At 57.2% G+C, this 25,337-nt stretch overlaps 1 protein-coding gene across 1 annotated transcript in view; it reads right to left on the reverse strand.

Moving 5' to 3' along the window:
* Positions 1 to 3,127: 3,127 nt before the first annotated feature.
* The window catches only part of DISP3 (dispatched RND transporter family member 3), a 50,339-nt gene continuing 28,129 nt past the window's right edge, over positions 3,128 to 25,337 (reverse strand). Inside the window, exons 4-21 of the mRNA XM_029229404.1 lie at positions 23,441 to 23,577; positions 22,397 to 22,531; positions 21,807 to 21,967; positions 20,194 to 20,333; positions 18,397 to 18,545; positions 18,031 to 18,168; positions 16,960 to 17,121; positions 14,911 to 15,018; positions 13,927 to 14,063; positions 12,580 to 12,764; positions 10,638 to 10,768; positions 10,388 to 10,560; positions 9,283 to 9,409; positions 8,617 to 8,762; positions 6,478 to 6,637; positions 5,790 to 5,903; positions 5,195 to 5,361; positions 3,128 to 4,296 (exon numbers count right to left, since the gene is read on the reverse strand). Coding sequence (XP_029085237.1) covers positions 3,934 to 4,296; positions 5,195 to 5,361; positions 5,790 to 5,903; positions 6,478 to 6,637; positions 8,617 to 8,762; positions 9,283 to 9,409; positions 10,388 to 10,560; positions 10,638 to 10,768; positions 12,580 to 12,764; positions 13,927 to 14,063; positions 14,911 to 15,018; positions 16,960 to 17,121; positions 18,031 to 18,168; positions 18,397 to 18,545; positions 20,194 to 20,333; positions 21,807 to 21,967; positions 22,397 to 22,531; positions 23,441 to 23,577 — 2,833 coding nt within the window. The 3' untranslated portion in view covers positions 3,128 to 3,933. The remainder of the gene's footprint in view (positions 4,297 to 5,194; positions 5,362 to 5,789; positions 5,904 to 6,477; positions 6,638 to 8,616; positions 8,763 to 9,282; positions 9,410 to 10,387; positions 10,561 to 10,637; positions 10,769 to 12,579; positions 12,765 to 13,926; positions 14,064 to 14,910; positions 15,019 to 16,959; positions 17,122 to 18,030; positions 18,169 to 18,396; positions 18,546 to 20,193; positions 20,334 to 21,806; positions 21,968 to 22,396; positions 22,532 to 23,440; positions 23,578 to 25,337) is intronic.

Raw genomic sequence — 25,337 nt, forward strand, 5'->3', positions numbered from 1 at the left:
AAAGGTGGGGAAACCCAAGCAGAGGCTGTAGAGCTCAGGAAGAGGATGAGGGAACTAGAAGAGGTTCCTTTTGAGCTCCTCCCTTGGAGGTGTGGTGCGGGGCCCTGAGCGCCTCCTTGTGGCCGGGAGGCGCACCCCACCCGCTGCCGCAACCGGGTCCCAAGGTGAAAACTGCAGAGGTAGTCTCGGGCAGAGCCAGGCAGCCTTGGCGGGCAGGGCTGGGCAAAGACATCAGGCCCTATGCCAGCCCGAGACCTCCAGGCACGGTGGTGTGTGGACCCAGGGCCTCCAGATGCTGGGCTCCTATTTTAAGTCCGTTTGGAGTGGCTGGGTTTTCACATGACTCCACTGAGACTTGAATGCCAAAGGCAGTGGTATTTAGCCTGCTGGAGAGGACACGAATGCCACTCTGAACTCCTCTGGAGGCCCCAGGAGGAAAAGGAGACTCGGTTCTATCTGGGCAACTTTCTCTGTGGTGACCGAGGCAGGACTGAGAACTGTGCAGGCCATTCCATGCCTCTCTCTCGGGTCACCGGGTGGGGTGTGTGTGTGACTCTGAGCTTCTAGAACAGCCAGATGTTCTCTCCTGACCCAGTGTGTTGCCGCTTTCCCTGTCCGCTGCCCCCAGAAGCTCCAGCCTTGTCCCCTAAGATACAACAGGATCCCTCCTTTTATGCCTTAGCATCAGCCTGCGGTAGGCTGTCCTGTGGCTCAAGAAGGCCTGTGTCTGGTAGGACCAACCCCCAGAGGCAAGGGAACTGGTCCTTATCCTTTATTTTATTTATTTATTTTAAGGCATTAACCTTCTGTTTATTTTTTTTATACATCTTTATTGGAGTATAATTGCTTTACAATGTTGTGTTAGTTTCTGCTGTACAACAAAGTGAATCAACTCTACATGTACGTGGTCCTCATCCCTTCAAGCCAGGGCAGGGACCCCTCTGCCAGCCCCAGACACAGGGCTTTGTGCCCCTACCCCTCACTCTTCTCCCTCACAGCTCTCTAGTTTGTGGTTAAATATCTGAGGGGTTCTTTTATTAAAGATTTTCCCCACCTCGACTGTAAGGTCCGTGTGGTCAGGTCTGGGTCTGTTTTTGCGTTTTCTTGGATGGCTGAGGCCTGGAACAGTGACTGGCACATAGTAGGTGTTCAATAAATTGTTGTTGAGCAGACGACAGCTCCAGTGGGCATCCTCCTGCTTATTGGATGTGAACGTGACGAGGACAGGAGAGACTCACAGGAGAAGACGGCCACCGACGGTGGGCACTGGGGCAGCTTGATTTAAGGAGACTCAAATCCTGGTAGCATAGCACTGGAAGGAGGCAGAGCCCCGGACACCACGCTGTCCCCTGCCCCACTTTCCAGGGCATTGAATCAGTGTGCAGTGACTTGCTCTAGGTCACCCAGGCAGGGCTGGAACCTAGACTTGGATGCTGGACTCTCCCCTCTAGGCCTGGACTCTCCCTTCTCCAAGTAGCACACAGGTGGGTGACTGTGAAGGAGGGAGGACCCTGGTTGCCCAGTTGGCCTGGGGCTGGCTGCTTCTGTGAGTCAAATCTGCTTGCAGGAGAGGCTGTATCAGAGAACGAGCACATACTCAGGAGCCATCAGCCTTGGGTGGGAATTCCAACTCTATCTCGCACAAGCTGTGTGACCTCAGGCCAGTTACTTCACGTCTCTGGGCTTCAGTTTTGTTAGCAGTGAAATGGGACAAAAACACTCCCTGCGAGAATTCCCAAGAATGCATGGATGGGGCCTGGGACACGGCCGGCACTTCAAAGCACCCGGCTCTCAGTGATTTCCTGGCTTCCAAGTGAAGGAGAAAGAAGCAAGGGCTCAGGGAACCTTTGCAGGTGACAGGGGTCCCTCTCCATGGGCTCCCCTCATTGTCCTCTGCCCCTCCTTAGCCCACCAAATGCCTGCACACCCTCACAGACCCCAAGCTAACTGCTGTGCCTGAGCTAATGAAGGGCATCTCGTTAACGCTTGGCAAAAGCTCATTAAGACCGTGAGCTGTGGACTCCCCCGGTGGCGCAGTGGTTAAGAATCCGCCTGCCACTGCAGGGGACATGGGTTTGAGCCCTGGTTCGGGAAGATCCCACATGCCATGGAGCAACTAAGCCTGTGTGCCACAACTACTGAGCCTGCGCTCTAGAGCCCGCAAGCCACAACTACTGAGCCCGCGTGCCTAGAGCCCGTGTTCCATAACAAGAGAAGTCACCGCAATGAGAAGCCTGCGCACCGCAACGAAGAGTAGCCCCTGCTCGCCACAACTAGAGAAAGCCCACGCGCAGCAACGAAGACCCAACCCAGCCATAAATGAATAAATGAAGAAAGAAAGAAAGAGAAAGAAAGGAAGGAAGAAAGAAAGAAACACCAACCTCCAGAAGGACCCATGCTGCCAACACCTTGCTTTGGAATTCCAGCCTCCAGAAGTGTGAGAGAATAAATTCCTGTTATAAGCCACCCAGTTTAGGGCACTCTGTTTTGACAGCCCAAGCAGACTAACACAAACCCTGAGAAGGGCGTCTGGCACCGTAAGTGCTGTGTCAACTTGTACCATTAATCGCGTTTGGTGTCCGTCTGATGCTCCCTCAGCAAATACTGAGCACCTGCTGGGCGCCAGGCATGCACTGGGCGGGGACATGGTGCTGTGTGTCTGTCGTGCACGCCCAGCACCCCCCGACCCCGGTCAATATTCACAGATGACCAGGTGAGCTGACCTGGAGACAACCCTCAGGGATGTCTACCCCGCCCTAAGGGTTTAGTCCCAGCTCAGTCTGTGTCCAGCTTCCGAAAGCCCAGGGGCCACCGTCTGTCCGGAGGAAGAAGGTCACAGCACAATACCAGATGTGCTGAAGGGGCCGACGGACGTCCCTGTGGGGAGCCAGACGGGCCCCCTCCCACGGTGCTCCCCAGCCTCCTGAGCCTGCACAGCACTCTGTGACCCTGCTCCCCAGAGGGTCTGGCACCTTCCACCCCACCTCCATCTCCTTCCAGGACCGGCCCCACCCCTCGTGCCAGGTTCCGGCCGGGCGGCATGCGAGCACTTAGTTATTTCCATTTTAAAAATACGATGGAGCCAGCGACGCTTACAATGCTCCTGTTAATGGCAGCGGTCTGCAGTTTCATTTCACTTTAATAAGAACCATCTGCTGTGAGCAGGCGGCAGGCACGGCCAGCTCCCCCTCCCAGGGGCTGCCCCCCCTCCCCCAAATTCCACCCCCAGAGTCAGGTGGGGGAGGTAGGGGCTCAGATCTGTAAGGAAGGCTGTGCTGGGGCCCCATGGCTTCCAAAGAGCAGGAGACCCTTGACGCTGGGGCCAGGGGTGGGACATGCAGTACCCCAGGCCGGTCCCTCCGTGCTCCCCGGCCAGGACTAAAAGCCCTGGGGAAGATCACAGGACCACCCAGCACTGGCCGCTGTAAAACTGATGGGGAGGCGGGGGCAGGGAGTGCGAGGCCCTGCCCTTGCGCCCACTGTGCTCTTCCTGCAAAGTCCCCGAAGGAGGCAGCTCTGGCTGTGCCGCCACAGGTCAGTCACTTTGCCTCCTGATGCCTCAGTTTTCACATCTGTAGAATGGGGGAACTGTAACACCCACATCAGAAAGTTCTTGTGAGCACTGAGGCAGTGTGCGAGGGAAGCCCCCTGCAAAAATCACCTGACCCTCATGGTGACCAGGCACAGGGGGAAGGCTGGTCTCTTCCGCCGCCAGGCATAGTCCAGGGCGGCTGCCAGCTTGACCACCCAGCGGTGGCTGGCACTGAGATGAAGGCAGTGTGGGTCACACAGGTGAGTGTCGCCTGGCCCAGGCCTGGGAACATAACTAGCTGTAGCCAAGCTGGGAACAAAGTGCCCCTGGGGTCAGAGAACGAGCATCTCGCCCCCGACCCACTGGGCCAAAGGTGTGCAAGGCCGGACGTAGTGCCAGGGCTATAGGGAGGTCCCATCGGGCAGGGGGATCTTATAGCCGCTCTGGAGGAGCAGCAGGCAGGCGCCCAGCCCCAGGGCCCCTGCCAGGAGCACGGCACCCAGGGCTTTGAGGAAGGAAGTCCTGGTCCGGGTGAAGGAGCCGGGCGCCATGATGCCGAGCAGGGCTGTGCTGACCGTGAGCGTGTAGAGGATGGAGACTCCAGTGTTGAGTGCGACGATCTTGCCAAACTTGGCAAACGGGGCGATGATGCAGAAGAAGAGGGGCACCGTGGCGATGACTGTGGTGAGGGCGCTGGAGACGATGGCCACGCCCACATGCCGCACAGCCTCCAGCGTCCGCCACTGGCGCTGCGAGTGGGCATCCTGGGTGTGGGTGAGAGAAAGCTGGGGCCCCAGATGCAGGAGGGGGTGCCTCCCTGCCTGGGGCTTTGGAATGGGGGCTTGAACCCGGGATGAACACGCATCGCTGTCCAAGGCCAGCCTTGCTCTCACGGGCTCCCCATTCCACCTCCGTGAACGGGGGTGATAACAGCACCTGCTCCCTGGGGTTGGCGTGAAGGTGAAGCGGTTCCCCTGCAGCAGCTCACGGTGCACAGCACACGGTGGGGGCGTGTTAAATGTGGCTATGACAACCAGAGCATTGATGATCTGCACAGTAGGTCCTCAAACATGTGAGCCGTGATTGGAACTGATTTCCTTCTTCTGACCAAGAGCAGCTAAATGTATAACCGATTTAATTTACATATTTATGAATGTTTCACACCAACACAATTCCAAACTAAGAAAAGCCAAAAACTTTATGAGACCCAGAGCTAGTTTTGGCACTGCTACACAGGCATATCCTCCCTAAGCCACGAGGTCCAGTGGGGGCAGGGGTTGGTGGCCTCAGGGTCACGACTAGAAGGGCTCAGACTTGCTCCCCGGGCTACAGAATGAGACTTAGACTCAGGGAACCGAGAAGCAGGAAGGGCCCTTGGACATTGCCTGGTTCAACCCCTCATGCTCACTCAGGGAGACCGAGGCTGGGGGGAGTGGGCCCGCCCACCACCCACCACCCACCACCCACCACCCACAGCGATGCTTGGGTGGAGCTGCTTTATAACTTGAGTTCCCTGGATGTGGAGAATGGCCCTGAGCCTCCTGGAACACATCCTGGCTGGGCATTGGGCACCAGGGGTGTCCAGCTACGCTTGGGGGTCCTCACTGGCACCGAGGGGGGAGAAGATTTGCTGGGGAGCGGTGGGGCAGGCAGGGTGCTCACCTCGGCCTGGTGCAGGGGCAGGTTCTCTCCGGCCAGCAGATAGCCCTCGACCAGATGCACGCAGTAATCCACGGAGGAGCCGACGAGGATGGACAGGGAGATGGCTTCCACGGCACCCATCTCCCAGCCGCTCCAGTACATGACGGTCACCACGAGGCAGACGCTGCCTGCGGGGCGCGGGAGGCGGCGGGGAGGCAGCTTGGACCTGGTCCCACCCATACAGTCCTGGAGGGTTGCTGGACAAATTCTAAGGGCCCCTGGGGAAGGTGGTAACATCTATGGTGGAGCCCCCAAATCTGGTGACAGGTGCGATGAGTAGGGCCAGGGCCAGAGAGAGCTGGGTTAGGGGGGCTGCTGAAAGAGGGGACAAGTGCAGCAACATGATCCTGGGACGAGAGCTACCACCTGGTGACACCTGGCTCCCCTCGGGGAGCACATGGTCCTATGAACGACTGTCACAGAGGTTCTTTTTGCTTGGGGTGGGGAGTTGGGAAACCTTCACTGAAAAGACGGGACAGTTAAGGGTGGAGAGAAACCTGCTGACCAGAAGCCACCAGCGAGACCCCTGCCCACTCCTGACCCCCGGGCCACTTACCCAAGATGCTCAGGAGCACGGGCAACAGGAGCAGCACGTGGGTGGTGAATACGGTCACCGCAGCCACACAGATGAGCAAGGAGAGGGCCAGGCCGTACAGGGCACTCTGCACCCCTGGAAGGGAGAGGAGGGGGCCCTCAGCTGGGCTGCACCGGGGGGCACCCACAGTCCCCTCACCCTCATGGACCAGAGGTACTGGGGTTATGCAGATGGGCACCGTCACAGCTAGCTGTGCCACTCTGGGTGAGCCACTTGACTTCTCTGAGCCCCCATTTCTTCATCTGTAAAATGGGGTAATGATAGTACCTACTCCCTAGGCCTTGTTTGGAGTTCAAAGAGATAACATAGGTCAGGCCTCAGCCAGGGCTTGGCATCAAGAAGGGCTCCAAATGAGAGACCACTGCCACAAGGGTCATTACCATTACTTTTTAGGTGGCCAAATTCAGGATCAGAGAATGTGGCCCCCCAAGCAGGAGGGGACCCAAACTCTGGTCTCTGATCAGTGTTCCCAGCCCAGTTCCCAGTGTCATCCCAGTTTCTCCAGGGCTCTCGGCCAGAACTGAGAAGACAAGTGTGGCTCAGACAGGCCAGGCTGTGCCCTTCCTGCTCTAGGTCACCTCCCCGTGTCCCTGCTGCCACCACCCACCCCACCGGGACCCTGTGGGCGGCGGGCTGGGCTGCTGCTTGCCTATGATCTCCATGAAGATCCGCTTCCAGTGCTCACATGTCTGGAAGCCGCGGTGCAGGGCTGAGCCCTCGGGGAGCGTCTTCATCTGCTGCCGCAGGAAGCTCTCCCAGCGCAGGTAGTCCGAGTAGGTCTGGAAGGAGGACTTGCCCTTGTACGTGGTCTGCGGGGACATGAGCCAGTGAGACAGGCGGGCAGCTGTGGCCCACGCTGCTGCCCTGGTGATAGCTGGTCTGCCCTGTGACAGCTGCAGCTGGCCTCTGGCCACTTGCAAAGAGAGTGTGCTGTGTGAAGGGTGAGCCCATCTGAGATCACTTCCCACCAGCCTCTGGGTGCACGTGTGACTCTCACAGCAGCGGCAGGTCCCCATTCAAGCAAAGTCCCCGTCCCTTTCCAACAGAACCACCTCCAACCTCCAGAGCCCCCCAGCTCCGTGTCCCACCCTCGGCCCACGCTGTCCCTCTGCCCTCTGCACAGCTTGCTCCCACCCCTCCTTCAAGCCTCGTGAGGTTTCCGTCTCCTCTAGGAAGCCTTCCTTAATGCCCCAAGATGGTCATCTTCTGGGCTCTGCGAGTCCTCGGTGCTTCCCCATCACAGTTCTTGTCACTGCCCGGCAACCTGGCCCTCCTCTCCTGGCTGAACTGTGAGTCCGGGAGGGCAGGTGACCTGTCTGGTTCACGGCGCCCAGCTCTGGAACGTTTATATATGTTACCTCGCTGGTCCAGTCCTGCTCTCCCTGAGCACAAACCAGTGTACAGCGTGTCTGTGTGCACGTGTGTGTCTGCGTGCTGGTGGGGGAGGCTGAGCAGGGATTCTCTCCTCCAACTGTCTGCGGCTTCGGCCTTTTTGAAAAAGGAGGGAAATTCAGACGCCGGCCACAACATGGATGGATGTGAAGAACGCTGTGCTAAGTGAAACGCACCAAGCACGAAAAGAACAGCGCTGTGGGATTCCGCCTCTGTAGTCAAATCCATGGGGGCAGAAAGCAGAGTGGTGGCTGGAGGGGGTGCCTGGGGAGTCCGTGTTTCATGGGGACAGTTTCAGTGTTGCAAGATGAGAAGTTTTATAGATGGATGGTGGTGACAGTTGTACAATGCTGTGACTATGCTTAGTATTACTGAACTATACACTTGAAGATGGTTTAAATGGCCAATTTTATTATGTATATTTTACCACAATTTTAAAAAACTACGTGGGGCTTTGAAGGGGTGTCTGCGTTAGCCTGGGGCTCACTGAGGGCTTGGAGGGGGTCTGGGTCCTCCTCGTGGTGGCCAGGGGTTTGGCTGCTCGTGCAGTGAGTGGCACAGGTGGTGGGACAGAAAGTAGGGCTGGGGCTGAAGAACAAGAATCGCCCTTGTCACATGAATTCTCGTTCCCCAACACCTTCACGTGACTGACCTACCCTAGCGTCTCGATGACTGCCAGAGGGCGGGCAGGGAGCCGTAACCCTAATCTTTAGAGGAGGAACTGGAGGCTACAGGGGATGAGTGTTTTGCTCAAGGACACAGAGCACAGCAGGATCAGAGCCAGGACTGGACCCCGGGGCTCAGCACGGAGGCAACAGGGGCAGACCTGGCAAGTCTCACAGTGCCAAGTGCTAGGGCCAGGCCCGCAATGCCCAGGTCGGGGATGTGCGTGTGTGCAAGTGTGTATATGTGTGTGCACATGTGTGTCCATGGGTGTCTCCTTGGCAGAGCCTAGGGGGTGAGAGAGGAAGCAGTGAAGTGTCGAATGGTTGGTCCCGTCTTCTGATCTCTCCTGGGGGCGCCCAGCATGGGGGCTCTGTGGTCCCAAACCTGCCCCCTCACAGTGGCAGAGGGGAGTGTCCTGGACTGTCACCTGTCCCCGGAAAACGATGTGGACCTCGGGCTGTTGGGGAAGGAGGGGGGTGGGGGGTGGGTGGCGTCCCGTGTGGCAGAAAGGCCGAGCTTGGCAGTCAGACGGCTGGTTTAGCACTTGCTGCCGACGCTCACCAACCCCGTGGCCTTGGGCAAAGCAATTTCACCCCTCTTGGCCTCAGCCTCCCCTCTGAAGAACAACCACTCTGCTCTGGTCTGGGATGAGGTCCGGGGATCCGTGGTGACACTGCGCTCTGTGAGGTCAGCACACCGCCCTGCACCCGGCGGCCCACCCGGGGCTCACCGACTCGAAGGCCATGGAGACCCACTGCACTCGGCCATCCTTGACGCCCACGGCCCCGTGTGACAGCTGCCCTGGGAGCAGGTGGGGCTCAGGCAGCTCCTTGCACTCGGGGTGCAACATCTGCAGGAAGGAGGAGATGCTGTAGCCTGCGGGGAGAGGGGAGAGGTGGGTCGGGGCGGGGACCCGGGAAGGGAGCACCTCTTCCCCCCATCCTGCCTGCGCATGTGTACTTACCCATCTGGGTGTGTATGCACAGGGGCACGCACCCTTCCCCCAACCTCCTAGTTTAAAAAGCGTCTGGAACCACTGGCAATGCCATCGGGAAACCTACAACACCCATTAGCCGTCAGGGCAGAAACTGACACTCGTGCCTTCTGAGGAAGAGCCCTGGCTGGACCCAGGTCATTGTCTGTGCCGGCTCCCGGCCTCGCTCCCAGTTCTGGAAAAGCTCCTCCTGCAGGTGCGCCCTGCACACCGCACACCTCCCCACGCCCGTGCGGCTCTGCGCCGGTTCACCTTTAGGCACGAGCCCACTCTCATCTGGAAGATTCGCACGGCCCCCACCCTAGTGTGGACGCACATAAGCTTGGACGCATGTCTGCAGACGCCCTCACGCCAGGCACATGCGCCCTCGGGGCTGTCCACCCTCGGGTCCCCCACACGCACCTGAGGGCAGGCACTGGGCCCCGCCCGGCTTCACCAGCTCTGAGTTCCCCGCGATGGCCTTGCAGAGGCGACACAGGTGCCCGATTTCTTTGAAGAGGTCAAAGCTGCTGTCGTAGATGACGCTGCCCTTTCCCAAGGAGACACAAGCCAGTGCGACTGCTCAGTGAGTCGGGAACTCAATCCTGGGCCCCACCCCCGGGGAGGAACCTCCGGCAGCTCCTGCTACCGTCGTCGCCAGCACTTGGAGCCCTCTGCCTGGTCACCCGCGGTCCTGCCCGAGCCTGCTCTGCCCTGCCCCCGGCAGCACCTCTGCTGCCACTGCTGCCCACCTGCACGGGCCCCCTCAGCCTCCCCTCCTTGATCTTACTCACCACGCGCTCACCTGGGCTCCCTGCCTTCCCCTCTCCCTTGTCCTCCAGCGCAGGCCTCCTCTCCTCCCCGCCTCCCCACCCCTCCTCTGAACACCTGCGGACTCCCGGTCCAGACTGGACAGATCTCCTCTGACCCCACCTGGCTCCCGAATTACCTTCTGTCTGAAACCCTGTACACCCAGCCAGGCTGACTTCCCAAGGCAGGGGTCATGACCAAGGGTACCGACGTCCACGGTCCTTCCCACCATGTCTCAGTACCCAGCAAGTGCCAGGCACAGACCTAGTCACACCTCCGTGTCAGTTCCTCTCCCGTCCAACGCCCAAGAGCCCAGCCCTGGCACAAACATGTACAAGGGGAGGAGACCACCCCAAGCGAGGGCACCATGGCCGAGGCACGCAGCAAGGGCTGTGGCACAGGGAGGGCCCCGTGCAGGAGGAGGAGGGCAGGGAGGCTTTGCACACCTGTACTGCCCTCACCTCCGTGCCACCCCTAATGATGTGGGGCCGCTGGCTCAGGCCCCACTGTACCCAGATTCCTGGGCGATCCTAAGAGCTCAACGCTGCTCAGTCCTCAAGAGAAACGGTGCCGCGTAGCGGAGCCTGTGGGCCAGGTGAGCAGCCAGGGAGCCGAGAGGGGGTGTGCGGAGCCGGGCCGGCGGGCCCTGGGCTGGCGCTAGCTTGCAAGCCTGGTGTGGCCGGGCCCTCTGGCATCTGCCCAACGTGGGCACGCGTACCGGGTCTCCGATGACATGGTTGTCCACCTGCCGCGTGCGGTTGATGCCAACGATGCCAAAGACCACGAAGACCATGGCCCCCGTGTCCACGAGCGGCCGCACCGCCGGCTTCCCGCAGCCCGTGTTCACGCAGGGGTTGAAGCCGAAGGTGGCAGAGGGGCGGGCCTTGGGCGCTGCGGAGGGAGTCACAGCTGTATGGGAAGGCGGGGCCCAGCCTCCCAAGGCCCCGCCGCGGCCTCCCCGCGTGTACCTTTCTCGCTGGGCACGTAGAAGAAGCCTTTGGTCGGCCCATCGGGGCTGGAGCCGAGCAGGCAGCCAGGAGGGGCCGCACACACACGCCCGTGGAAAGGGGGCTTGTGGGACTGGGCAAAGTACAGTTTCCTGTGGAGGCAAAGGAGGCGAGGCCAGGTCTGAGGCCAGGAAGGCCAGGAGCAGTGGGGGAGGGGAGGCACAGGCGGCCGTGCGCAGGGGCTGGAAGAGTGCAGGGGACGGACTCGGGCTCCCCCAGCACAGGGATTTAATCTTAGGTTCAGGCCTGGGGTTTGGACACCTGTTCTAGTCCCGCCCCTGCCAAGGCCCACCCTGTGGTCCTGCTCAAGGCACTTCCCCTCTCTGCATGTGTCTCCTCGCCTGTGGCAGGAGGGGTGGAAGAGACCAGCAGCTTCCAAACGGTCCTCAAGGGGTCGCAGGGCTAGCCTTGGGGGTCGGTGCTCAGAAGCCCCCTGCCCCACTTTAATCTGAACAGTGACAGAGCCTCAAGATTCTGTTTGAAGAAAGGATTCCACGGTTAGCTTATTCACCACTGGACTTGATGTAGCTCAAGGCTCTTTCTAGAATGTTCTAAGCTCAGCCAGGCAGCCTGACCCCAGTGGCTACTGTATATGTGCAGCGTGAGCCCGACCATGGAGGGGAGGCAGAGGGACCCCCTCATGCCCCGAGCCGAGGTGTGCCAGGCCAGAAGGGCCCAGTGAGCCCACCTTGGTCATCCCCCTGCCCCAAGCATCAGCCTCGTGTGGGCGTTCAGTGTCCTGAGGCCAGGCCCTGTCAGAGACCACGGGCCCCTGGTGTCACCAGTGCAGGCCCCGCGCTGCTGGTCTCTGGACCACAGCAGCAGTGCGCTCTTCCTTTCAGAGCACGTATCGTAATTTGCAATGGCACTGTGCTGTTTCCCGAGGGCAGGAGCCACATCTGTCTTGTTTCCCATCCCCAGCACTAGCCCCATGCCCGTTCACAGTTGGTGCTCAGTGTTAAATGAATGAATGGATGAGAGACAGGCCCTCGGCTGACACAGCCTCAATGGTCAGAACGTGGCGGGGGGAACCTGGGAAAAGCTGGCCCCAGCTGCCTCAGAGACCCCCAGGGCACGGAGTGCAGTTGATCATTAGGTGATCGTGGGCACTTACTTCATGCCAGGCACCAGGTAGGGCGTGCGTACTCAGTAGGTAAAGACAACAGACACGGGCTCTCTCCCATCACCTTACAGTCCGAGGGAGGGGGACATTCAATAATTGTTTTCTGAATTAACTGTAGGCGTTGAGAGCGTGGACAGTGCCTTGGAGAGGAATGCAGAGTGTGCTCATTCGCTCACTCAGTCATTCATTCACTCAGCAAGTGCTTCCTGAGCACCCGCTACACAGCACTAGGTGAGGGACACAGCACAGAACAATTAGCTGCTCACGCGGGATGCCTGCGTGCTCCTGAGCAAGGACAGGTAATAAACCAGCAGGTCAGTATGATTCCAGGTGGTGGCAGAAGCCAGAACGAGAGCAGCGGGGTGATGTATGGGGAGAGGCGGGTGCGGCTATTTTCGCCGGGGAGGGAAACCTTGTTGGGGGTGGGTAGGCATCTGGGTAAGGACCTGAATCTTGAGAACAAGTCAATCCCGGGAGGAGCTAGGGGAAAGCAGCCTAGGCCCAGGGAACAGCAAACGCAAAGGCCCTGAGTTGGGAACTGCTTGGGTGCTGAGGGGCCAGACAGCCGCTGCGCCTCCCGCGGGAGCCATGCAGAGGGAAGGCTGCAGGTGGGGGAGCGAACTGCGGGCCTGGCGTCTTGGTGTCCCCCGATCCCCAGTCCTGGGCGAGAAGCATCTGAACAGATGGGTAGAAATGGACTGGGGTTTCTGAAAGGTGTCGTGGGAGGGGCAAACGAGTGGGCCGGGCTGGTGGAAACCAACTTATCTGCGAGGCTGTTACCGGGTGTGCTGGTGCTCCTTGGCGGCCACGTAGAAGCTAAAGTCAAACTTCCAGCCCCGCTTGGTGTCGCAGGCCAAGGTCGTCACCATCCACCTGCCGGAGGGGCTCGCCGCCTGGAGCAGCCCTACTGTAGACATACAAGCGGTCAGCTTCTTGGTGAAGTTACCAAAAGGCGCTCTATACACCTAAGCAGTGGATTGACAGAGACAAGACAGGTGACTCTGGGAGGCTGCCTTGGCCTGGGCCCAGCCTCAGGCTCGGTCCCCTCCCTCCTTGGAGCACTCGCCGCCCCCTGCCCCCATTCCAGCCCCCAGAGTCGGGGGGTAGAGCCCTGGGCAGAGGTGCAGGAGGCCTGGGTTCAAGTTTAAAGACAGAGCAAATCCATCCCTACCTCTCTGAGCCTCAGTCCTTCCTTCAACTGAGGATCTACTCCAAGCCAGGCCCTGAGCTGGGCTCTGAGGATGTGGCTGTGAGCCAGACGGGCTTGGTCCCTGCCCTCCTGGAGCTGCCAATTACGATGGCTTCAGATTCTTTGAAGGGCCTTGAATTAACTATTAGGCCGATAAGGCACAGAACGAATGGGGCAGTGGAAGAGGAGGCCAAACTGGTAAGGATGGCCAGGATAGGGTCCCAGGAGGAGGTGACATTTAGGCTGAACGGGGAGCCAGCCACGCATGAAGCTGGAAGGAAAGCTCTCCAGGCAGCGAGAACCGCAGTGCAAAGGTCAGAGCCAGGGAACGCCTCACACACCCCATCTTTCGAATGGAGATATAAACCCCGAACAAATGAGGTGACATGTGTAACTGTCACCCTGGAGGTGTAACGTGTTAAAGAAACACAAATGATTCCTGAGAGGGAAAAATCAGAGGCCTGGGTTGGCCCTGGGAGCCCCTTTTCTGGGGCGCTAGAACAGACGGCTGAGGGCAACAACCTAACTAACAGCTCCCATTTTACTAGGCACTTACTACGTTCCAGATGTTACAGAACGCACAGGCCTTGCCTCACGTACCTCCAACATCCCTGGCTGGTACCTTTCATGTCCCCGTATCACAGATGAGGAAACTGAGGCTCAGAGAGACTACATAATCTTCCCAAAGACATACAGGTTATAAATGGCAGAGCCAGGACTCGAACCCAGGCCTGGCTGACTCGGCAGCCCGTGCTCTCACCACTCTGCAGGTCCCTGCCACAGGCCTGGCTGACGGTGGGAGAGGGTCCCCACCTGCCTGGAGCAGCTCCATCCTCGCAGGCCCTGCCCCCACCCCCATGTGGCCAGTGCCCACCAGTGTGGCACTGAGGGCCCCCTCCCCTGGTAGTGGCAGCTCACTTAACGACAGCCAGGCTCACCTGGAAGGAGGGCACCTCCCCGTCCCCAGAGGACACGGTCTGCCAAGGGCCAGGCAGGCTGGCGTTGAGGGAGAACCTGTAGACAGCCGGGTGGCCTTTGCTCTTCACCTTGGAGACGTACACAGTGCCCAGGGAGTCTAAGGACAAATGAGGGGAGGAGGAGGGACAATCACCTCGACTGGCTTCCCTAACCCTACAACAGCCCAGCCTCTGCTCTGTTGACTGAGGAGCTGAGCCTGACCTTGGGGTCATCTCTGAATGGTGGCTCTGTTCCTCTCTACCGGACCGAGCCCATGGCAATGATGGGGGACTGGTTGTTGGCGGTGGACACTGGATGGGGTGGAGGTATAGATGGAGGGGAAGTGGTGGTGGACACTGGATGGGGTGGCAGCACGGGTAGAGGGGATGACAGTGATGGTGGGAGCCATGGTGTGATGTGCCAGTAGGAACTAAGGTAGTGGAAGTGACGCCAACAACGATGCCCCAGGCATGGCGTGAACGGTGGGGGTGTGTTGCTGGTGAGGATGGTGGGCACAGAGGGGTGACAATGGCCGTGTGATGACAAGGACACGCAGAACTGCCCCATGTGGGGGGTTTATTCCCACATGCATCCTGGCATCCCACATCTGATGGAGACCCCAGCAGCGATAAGCCAGCCTCCAGTGTTCAGGACGCCCCTGCCCTCCCCCAGACACTCAGAATGGATCTGGCACACAAGGCAGGTTCACAGTGTACCACAAGCCAGGCTGGGGTGGTGGCAAGAAGGGATCGCCCTGTTCTGGCTGAAGAGAGCTGGTGGGACGAAGGACAAGGGCCTCAGGTTCACCCCCGCACCGACCCTTCCACGGTGACCCAAGAACACAGGCTTTTGTTCCCGAAGGGGAATCAAACCATGGATTTAATGTGCTCTCCCCACAGGGCCCCTGCACCCTTGTACCAGGACCTCCCACTGCCCCACCCAGCCAGTGCACACTCCCCACTGACCCTGTAGGGCGGCCTCAGGCCGGCCGGCCCAGGACACCCCCGAGCCCCGCTTCTTCTCCAGGGACGTCCGGATGTTCTGCAGGCTGTGGGGCTTCTCCTGGAACAGACCTACCCAACCCCCCCAACCCCCGCACCGTGTCAGACAGCAGGGACTCCCTGGCTGGGCCCGGCCAAGGCTGGGAGAGAGACGACCTGAGGGACATGGGCCCCAGGGCCCTCAGCTTGGGAAGGGGGTGGTATCAGGGGTCTGAAAGAAACTAGGTGGAGCTGAAGAAAGGCCAAATGCTGAATTGACAAGAATCTTGAGGCAAAGGAAAGGAACCTGCCAGCCCCACCCAGAGAAGGACACTCGCAGCCTACCCTACTCACCCTCACCACGCCTCACTTCCCTCCTGTCAAGTGGGATGACACCCAGAGGGTACCTCCAGAGGGTGGGTGAGGGACAAAAGGGGATGCTGCATCTCTGCGCTTAGCAACGTGTCTGGCTTGTGATGAATGCTTGATAAATAGGAATAATTAGAAATGGCATGTTATCAACTAGCAGAGATAAGGGAGACCTCCTGTTTTGCCCCAAGCAAGCAGAGGTTCAGGGAGGTTACATGACCTTCAGGGGAAGTGAGAGCCCCATCAGGATCGGTCTTGTCTGCCCCTAAAGCCGAAAATCTTTTTGCTACAGCCTGAAGGGCCCCTTTAAGAGGCAGTTCAGAGGCTAAGAGATACAAAGGGGCTGGGGCTGGACTCTGGCTGGGGTCCTGGCCCTTCTCCAGATGTTTCCAGGAACTTCGGGACCATCCCAGGGTTTGTCCATCTGTGAAGTGGGAGCAGACAGGCCCTGAGGGACGGTGGGAGGCCTTGCAGCGGCAGTGACATTGGAGCGAAATTCGATGCCCAGGCAGGTGGGAGAGGAGCAGGGATGTGGCCAATTTAGGAGGGGCTCCTCGGGCACCTCTCTGAGCTGCAGCCAATTATCATGCATTCGGCTAATGCCATTTACCAAGGGGAAGACCAGGTTAATCTGAACACCACCCTAATTACATGAAGGCAATTACAGCAGTCAGCGGGTCTTCCCCCGGGAGCTGGAAGCAGTCACCCAAGCGTCTTCTCATTTGGTTTCTAACCACTCGGCAAAGCTGTATGACCTTGGGTCGACTTCCCCCGCCCCAACTCCAACCTCAGGCTCCCCTCTGTAAGACGAGAGCCTGGATCAGACTAACTTTAAGGCAAGCAGACATCTTTATCTCACCTCTTAGCTCATCCCCGGCACGCGCTCCATCACCAAGTCCTGTGGGTTTCACCTCCTAAAAACCTCGTGTCTTCACTGTCACCATCGGCCACACCGGCTCCAGCCCCCACTGTCTCTTGTCTAGATGACTGCACGAGACTCCCACCTGGGCTCCCAGCCACGCTCCACGCTGGCCCTCCGACCACACAGCAGCTGGCCTTTCTCTGCTTAAAGCCCTCCACTAGCTTCCAGTGCCAATTACGATACAATCCAGACCCCTCACTGTACCCCAGCAGGCCCTGGCCCAGCCTGCCTGGCTAGCCTTAGCTCCTGCAACTACCTCCATCAAACTTGGCCCTGGTCTCTCCCACTCTGGTGCTCGCCTCTGCCTAGACCGCTTCTCTCCTCTCCTCTCCCAGCTTGGTCAACTCCTTCCCTCCCTCCCTGCCACCCAGGCAGGCTCAGTCTTGCCTTAGACATTCCCTCCTCCAGGAAGAAGCCTTCCATGATGCTGAGCTCCCCAGTCACCCTCCTTTTAGTCCACCACAGCTCAGATCTACTATTATATGGCCTGCCGCAGCAGTGGAATGAACTCCCTGAGCTCGAGAAGCCTGTCCTGCCCACTGCGGCCTCCCCCGCACCAGCACAGCTGGCACCCAGTAAGTATTCATTTAATGAAACGTGAAAACACTGAGGCTTAGAGGTGGGGTGATTTGCCTGAGGTCATACTGTGATGGGGAGCCTGGATCTCACATCTCTCGTCTTGGAGACGTGGACTCCAAAAGGCGCAGGGGCCCACAGGGGACACCCTGGCAGGAAACCCTCACCTGAACAGGTGATGCAGGAGATGCCCTCGGCGCTCAAGTTGTACTTGAGGTCTAGCAGCACCTGGATGTTGGTATCGGGCCGGAAGAGCAGCGGGGCCCGGCTGGCGGGGCGGAGCCGGCTGGCGGACACCAGGGACAGGATGAGGATGGAGACAAAGAGCCCTGCGAGGAAAGGGTGCTGCGCTAGGCAGGGCTGGGGCCAGGGGTGCGGTGGGGTGTGGGCATTCGCAGCCGGGGCTTCCAGAGCCCTGGGAAAGAGCTGCTCCCTCTATGGGGCGGGAGGGGGAAGGGGGGGCAGGTATCCCAAGGGAGCAGGCAAAGGCCCAGCGTGCCAACCTGTGGGTGAGGCTGCTAGGGGTCCGTCCCTTGGAGGTAGGGGCCGGTTGTTACATGTGTAATTGGTGGTCAGACTGTAAGCTATAAGCTCACATTCCTGGACAAGAACCAGCCACCATCTTAGAGCCCTTAACAGTTTATAAACAGCCAGCATATGCACTCGATCTTACACAGACCTGAATACAGTCAGTGATGATAATAATGATAATAATAGTAATAGTAGCACTTAACTTTCATTGAGCACTTACTACATGCCTTGCACTGGGCTAAGTTCTTTACATACACTGTGGCTTTCCTCGCAACTGCCTTAGTAGATAGGTACTATTCTTATCCTCACTTATAGGACAGGGAACAGAGGCTCAGACTAACTGGCACAGTCAAGGTGACACTGCTAGTACACAGCAGAATCAGGATTCCAACTTAGCCAAGCTGGTCTAAATCCAGAGCCCAAGCACTGGGCGCTCTGCTCTGCTGCCCAGCCTCACGACTGGCACATAGTAGGTGCTCAATAAGCAACAGCTATCGTGGAACCAGCTTTATTCTACACAGGAAGTGGGGTAAAGCTCCGAGAGTGAGGGACACCAGCCCAGGTTTCTGACCTCTAGCTCATTTGGGGAAGAGGAGTGGGCTCCCAATGCCTGCACGTTCTTTGCATGGGGTGGGGTCTGTCCCCCACGCCTTAGGCACTGGGAGAAGCTGCAAGATGGGAGAAAGGAGAGTGGAGAGCCCACTTACCCACAATCACCCAACGGCTCTTGACGGCCGACCACAGGACCCAGTGGTGCAGCAGCTCCTGCAGCTGGGCGATGAGCTGCCCCCGGCTGCCCCCATCGGGGGCAGACACCAGGGACGCGTCTCCCAGCTCCAGCGACACTGCCGGGGCAGAGCAGCGGCCTGTCAGAGGGCCGGCCCAGAAGCGGGTCAGAGCCCACCCTGGTCCCTGCCCTCTCCAGGGAAGCCCAAATGCTCAATGGGGATCTCGTCCTGCCCCGCCCTCAGGACCAGCCTGATCTCATACCAGCTCGCCAAGGGCTACTTCCCCTGGCCGAGGCAGCCCATGGGTCCCAGCAGGCTCAGCGGGAGGCCCGCACCAGCTCTCACCTGGCTCCTCCTCCACATTGAGCAAGGGGATGTCATCATCCAGGTAGGGCATGGGGCCCTGAGCAGGGCTGCCCCCAGCCCGCTCAGCAGCAGCAAACACGTCCCCGGGGAAGTGCAGGGAGCTCCTGCAGCCACACTTCTGGTGGCAGCTGTGGAGACAGTGGGAGGAGGGGGTGAGTCCTGGGTGTCCAGGGAAGGAGGCAAAGGTCCCGGCTACATGTGAACCCAGGTATCACACCGCTGCCGACAGCTCACATAGGACACTCATCACAGGTTTCCAGGAGCCTGCACCTGAGTTCTCTCTAGCACCATCTCTCCTAGGGCCCTTGGGTGCCACTCTTCCTCTGGGGACACAAATGGTGACAGCAGCCATTACCCAGGGAGAGGGGATGATGACTCGCAGCCCAAGCATCAAGGTGACCAAAGCAGGGGAATCATGTCTCCCCCATCGTGTGCCCAGGGACCTGACACCAGGAGGACGGGGAAGCGGGGCTGGGCTGAGGACGCAGCTGAGGCCTCGGCTGGAGTGAATGTGAGGGAGACAAGGCTCACCCTAGGGACTGGGGACAAGAACAGTGCACACGGTGAATGAGCCAGGAATACTACGTGCCAGGCAGTGAGTAAGATTCTCTCACTAATCCTCACGGGGTTACATGTACCCATTATATAGAACAGGAAGCTGAGATGCAGAGAGGTTAGGTAGCATGTCCAAGGGTCCGCAGCCGCCAGGCAAAGAGGCTGAGGCTGGAGCCCAGGACTGGGAAGACTGCTGCGTCCGCTGCCCCAGACTGGGGGGCGGGACAGCGCGGGCTTAGTTGCTGTCTCTGTAGAGATTAGAAACAAGGAGCCCTTTACCCAAGACACTTTGCTTCTATGTCACAAAACTGTCATAGAAATAGTCAAATCTGAATGTCTACAGTGCAGACCGCTATGCCTCGGCCAGAGTGCCCTTGTCCAGTGCCCAACCCGTACCACCATACATGGTGGCCCTGAAGCAGGGGGTATGTGTGGGAGAGCTGAGTGTGTCCCAGGCCTGAGTCTGAGCTCTTCGCTGCCCCTCCTTGGCTCACCATGGTCAGGTGGACACTGTCATGGACCCCTGACAGTCCTGCCCTTGCATGCCCTGCCCCAAGCCCAGACCCTCCATCATTCCTCAGGACTCCCAACCCAGGCAGCCACCCAGGCTGGATTCCATTTGGTCACTGTCTCCGCCACTGCCCCCCCCCCCACCGCCACTGACCACCTGGCCCACGAGACCCCCAACCCCTAGACCTTCAGCAGCGGCTCCGGGCTGATCCATTCAACTCTGCACACCACTCACTGCACCTAAATATTGTTGCTCTCCCAAGATGAGAACCTTGAGGACATTTAACGTGGCGGCTAAGAGCATGGGATCCGGAGTCAGATTATGTGATCTGAATCTCAGCTCCACTGCCTATTAAATGGGTAACCTTGAGAAAGTTGCCCAACTGCTCCAAGCCTGTTTCCTTGTCTATAAAATGGGTGAAATAAGAGGACCCAGCTGCCAGGGTCCTTGGGGAGGGTGGCAGTAAGATCTCGTACGAAAGCTCATTGCCCACTTCCTGGCACATAGTAGGTGGTCAGATGTAACTACTGGACAGGATTCTCTTCTTCCTCTGCTCCCCCAGTAGAGCCCAGCATAGGACTGGGCATACAGAAGGTGCTCAATGGTGAATCACGAGGCTCTTGGGAGATAGGAGGGTGTGCTGAATGGCCCCCCAAGGGCCTGCTATGGATATTCTGTGAGAGGAGGACACGCCCCCCTGCCTGGCTCACCTGGTCTGGCAGGCACTCTCCAGCGGTGCCATATAAAGGCTCCAGATGCCCAGGGCAGCAGGCATGGTGAAGAGCACAGCCAGCCAGCAGCAGGACACGATGAGAGACATGAACAGGCCAAAGTCGTGGATGGCCGGGATCTGGCAATGGGGAAGTAGAGGAGGGATGTGGGACTACCAGGCCTGGAGCCCAGGGAGCCTGGGGACTCTGCAGCGAGGCACTCAGGACCCCCGACCACCCTCAGACTGAGGCAGGATGAGGAGGCCGGGGCTGCTGGAACAGAGGCACTGGCCTAGGAGGTGGTCAGAGGGCCGGGCTGGTGCCAGGGGCAGGGCAGGGGAGGAAGGGTCCCACCTCTGGTCCACACTGCAGCCCTCTGCCCGGAACAGTGCTCAGCACAGAGCAAGCGCTCCATAACTGTTATTACATGAAGGACAGAGGAAGACGTGCCCTGTTGGAGCGGGCCACGTGTCAGCGAGGGGGAAGGGAGGGAAAGCTGCTGTGATGGGAATAGGGAGGCTGGGTGTGCTCCCTGCGCAGGGTCACAGGGACCTGCACAGGGTGTGGCAGTCGGAAGGAAACTGTAGCCCACAAGCAGACAGGCCTTCACTGTTTGTGAAACACTTTCACAATCATCTCATGTCAGACCCTGATGATCCACACATGAGGAAAGTGAGGCTCAGAGAGGTTAAACAACCTGCTGAAGGCCACACAGCCAGAAAATGGCAGAGGTGGGATATGAACCCAGCTCTGCCTGTTTTCTGGATGTGGTTCTCTAGGAAGGCCTGGAGAATCCCAAAGCACCTAGTGGTTTCTAGACAGGATCCTCAGCCCAGGTCATAAAACCTCTCAGATTCAGGCAGGCTCACTGTCCTCTAGGCTCTGTTGGCACCAACGACCTGGCCTAAGATCCTTCTCCTGAGCCCAACTCAGACATGAAGGAGTGTGGGGTCAGCGAGAGAAAAGTGAGTGTGAGGCGTGACCATGTGGCGTGAAGCCAGTGGGTGGAGAGGGCCCTGGACCCCGGTCAGGAGACATGGGCAGGCTCACCACTTACCAGCCGGGGGCCTCTGGAAACCGCCAAACGCCCTTCAGGACAGAGGTTGGATTATCATTAACGAGCATCAGTAAGAAACACTATTTGTATTATTATAATTCTCCCATTTGTTAAGTTCTGGTAATGACGACTAGTGGCAAAAATGGACTCTAAGCGGGGGAGGGGTAAACTGGGAGATTGGGATTGACGTATACACACTACTATATATAAAATAGATAACTAATAAGAACCCACTGTAGAGCACAGGGAACTCTACTCAATACTCTGTAATGGCCTATATGGGAAAAGAATCTGAAAAAGAGTGGATATAAGTAAATGTATAACTGATTCACTTTGTTGTACACCAGCAACTAACACAACACTCTAAATCAACTATACTCCATTAAAATTTTTTTTAAAAATGAGAAGAGAATGGACTCTAGGGACATGGCAGGAGCCTTGAGGCAGAGGCTGCGTGGCCCCAAGAGAAGGGGCGGGTAGGAAGAGCAGAGACCAGGGGCCAGGTGTGCACAGGAGGGACGGGGAGGTCAGGTCGGGGGGGAGGGCGGGCTCCCACCTGGGAGAAGACGTTAGCTGCATAGGCGGCAGCCGTGGTCAGGGAGGTGAAGAAGGTGGCCTTGCCCGCCGTCTGGATGGTATGGATCATCCGCAGCTGCGGGTCTTCCAGGTGGGTGGCCTGGCGGTAGGTGTTGATGAATACAAAGACGTCGTCCACGCCTGTGGGAGGGAGCCCCGGGCCAGCAGGGCTCAGGATCACTCTGCTGTGTACACGGTCAGACCCAGCCTGGGCCAGGAACCCAAGCCCCACCCTCCATGCTCCTTGCTCCTCACCCCCGTCCCCACCAGCACCAGGCCCTTTCCTCCAAACCTCAGCCCCCTTCCCACCTTTCCCACCATTCTTAACCTCCACCCAGAAGAGCTACCCATTCCTTCCACCCCGTGGGGGCTCCACCTATCATATGCCAAGGATCACCCACCACTCATATTCTACCCACCCACCACCCCAATTCCAAGGCTCCGAGGTCTGGAAGGGGACTTTTTGGAGCCCCCAAGGAAGCCAGGCTTTGCCTCCTGGAAGAAGGCCCTTTTGGGGACAGAGTTCCCAAGTTCCCAAGGCCCACTACCATGGCAACAGAGGCAACTCACCAATGCCCACTATCACGAAGGCAGCCACCCCATTGAGGATGCCCAGGTACTGGATACCAAAGACCACATGGTACAGGAAGAGTGCCACCAGGCAGCTGAGGCCGATGCTGGCAATTCCGAAGAAGGACAGGAACACTGGGTAGGGCAAGAGGCACAGGGGACGGATAGAGTGGGTGGACCCAGAGGAACGCACCTCTTCAGTGTCCCTGGCCCCTGCTGGGTCCTGCCTCACACCCCCCCAACCCCAGGGAGTACCTCTACCACCCCATCTGAGCCCAGCACAGTTTTCTGCACCCAGAGAAGGGGCTGGGCAGGAGGCCTGAGGGGCAAATGAAGCCATTTTTGAGTAGGTTCATCTTTGCAGAACTTGTCTCAAGTGCTAGTGGGGAATTATTATATATTTACATCTGTCACCCCAGTAGACTAGAGGTTCCATGGGGGTAGGAAGTGTGTCTGTGATGTTCACCATGTGTCTGGATCCCTGGCACCTTAGAGCATCTGGCACATAGTTGGTGCCCAGTTAATATCTGTTACATGGATGAATGAATGTCTTTTCCATTTTTGAAGGTATGACCAATCTCTCATTCACTTGAGCAACCGAGAGTACCTACTGTATATGCAGAAAGAAGCAGCTAGGGTATATGGGGAGATGGTGGTGGAAAAGTAAACTGGGGGACTAAGGGCAGCTGACTGGGACTATAGAACAGGCTACAGAATAATTCATAAGGTGTCCGATACTCCAGACTCCCCAAAACTTATCAGCAAGTTTATCGGCAAGAAAAAGATGGTCAAAGGGAAAAAGGTTCAACTGTGGGAGGTCATGGGGATGGGGGCCCTTGGGCATGGCCCAACCTGCCTCTGAACCTCAGTCTACCTGCCTGGGGTTAGAAGGTAATGTCTGAGCACCCCTCCCCCCACCAGTTCTGACACAGTGGATTCAAGACCATTTCTGGCACTCCTGAGCAGGAAGGCTTTGTCCAGAGAGAAGCACACTGGTAGAAGAGAAGGGGCTGGCTCCACGCGGGGCTTTTGAAGAAACCCTACCTGAGCAGGAGGTGAGAATGTAGACGAGGGCGGCAATGCAGCTGCTACTGATGAAGGCCAGGAGCATGTCATTGTTGAAGGTTCTGCGAACCTCGTAATCAAAGAGGTCCGTCCCCCCATACAGAACCTGCACTTTGCTGAAGGAGGGAGGACACAGAGAGAGGAAAGACGGAGTGGATCAGAGATAGAGGAGGTCTGGGAGCCATCCACCTCACCAGTGTCTCTTTACCTTGGCTGTACATTATGATCACCTGGGGGACTTCCAAAACTCCTGATGTCCAGGCCATACTCTAGACAAATGAAATCAGAATGTCTGGGGTGGGACTGAATTATCAGTGAGGTTGAGGCCACTGCTCTACACAAATAATAATCAATTATAGCCAAATTCTACGTCACCTTCCAATTCTCAATTATCCACAGCAAAATTCTAAATTCAAACCAGCTTCCAGATACTGTTTTACACCGCTAGTGTGCATTTAACAGCAGTTGTTCTTAATAAGAAAAACTTCACCGAGCCGGTCAAGTTGGGTTTTAAAATACAAACAGGAGTGAGATCTGCTTCTGGCCAAGATGGAGTAACAAGGTGAAATCTAGATTTACCTTCCCAGTGAAACTGGTGAAAACCATAAGAAAATACATGAGACATGAGATAACAAAGAATGGTGATCTCTGAGAGGTGAGAAACAAAATGGACCCTATGCTTACCCTGACTTACTGGCTTGAGAGAGTTTCCAGGCTTCACTGCAGCCTAATATATGGCTTAGTGACTTCTCAAAAGGGGCTGAAAGTTTTCCAAACTTGATGAAAACTATAAACCCACTGATTCAAAAGGCTCAAGCAATGGACCCCAAGCCCCCCAAAACCATGAATAAAACAACAACATTGCACATCATAATCAAATTGCTCAAAATCAGTGACCAAGACAAAATCTTAAAAGCAGCCTGAGGAAAAAGATGCATTCCACACAGAGGAACAAAAGTAAGGATGACAGCAGATTTCTCTTCAGAGAGAATGCAATGCAAGTGAGAAGACGATGGAGCAAGGTCCTTTACCAACTGGGGAAAAAGTCAACCCAGAATTCTATACCCAGAATTCTATATCTTGAAAAATGTATTTCAAAAACAAAGGCAAAATAAAGACTTTTTCAGTATACAAAAGCTGAAAGGGGGCTTCCCTGGTGGTCCAGTGGCTAAGAATCTGCCTGTCGATGCAGGGGACACAGGTTCGGGCCCTGGTCCTGGAAGATCCCACATGCCGTGGAGCAACTAAGCCCGTGCGCCACAACTACTGAGCCTGCACTCTAGAGCCCGGGAGCAACAACTACTGAGCCTGCATGCCACAACTACTGAAGCCTGCACACCTAGAGCCTGTGCTCTGCCACAAGAGAAGCCACCGCAATGAGAAGCCTGTGCACCGCAACGAAGAATAGCCCTCACTTGCCACAACTAGACAAAGCTCGCACACAGCAACTAAGACCCAACGCAGCCAAAAATAAATTCTTTAAAAAGCTGAAAGAATTCATCTCCAGTACACCAGCACTACAAGAGATGTTAAATGAAGTCCTTCAGGCAGAAGGAAAATGATTACAGATGGAAATATACATCCACACAAAGGAATAAAAAGGACTGGAAATGGTAACAACGTGAATAAATGTACAAAATTTTCTTATTCTTATGTAAATCTTTTAAAAAGATAACTGACTGTTTAAACAGAAATAATAATAATGTGGCATGGGGTTTATAACATATATGAAAATAAAATATATGACAACAATAGCATAAAGGCCAGGAAGAAGGAAATGGTGGTATACTATTCATATATAGTATACACTATACATGAAGTGGTTTAACATCATTTGAAGATACACTGATAATTCAAGGATGTATACTATAAACCT

This window comes from Monodon monoceros, unplaced genomic scaffold, assembly GCF_005190385.1.
Source record: "Monodon monoceros isolate NGI ecotype Baffin Bay Population unplaced genomic scaffold, NGI_Narwhal_1 Super_Scaffold_18, whole genome shotgun sequence".
Lineage (NCBI taxonomy): Eukaryota > Metazoa > Chordata > Mammalia > Artiodactyla > Monodontidae > Monodon > Monodon monoceros.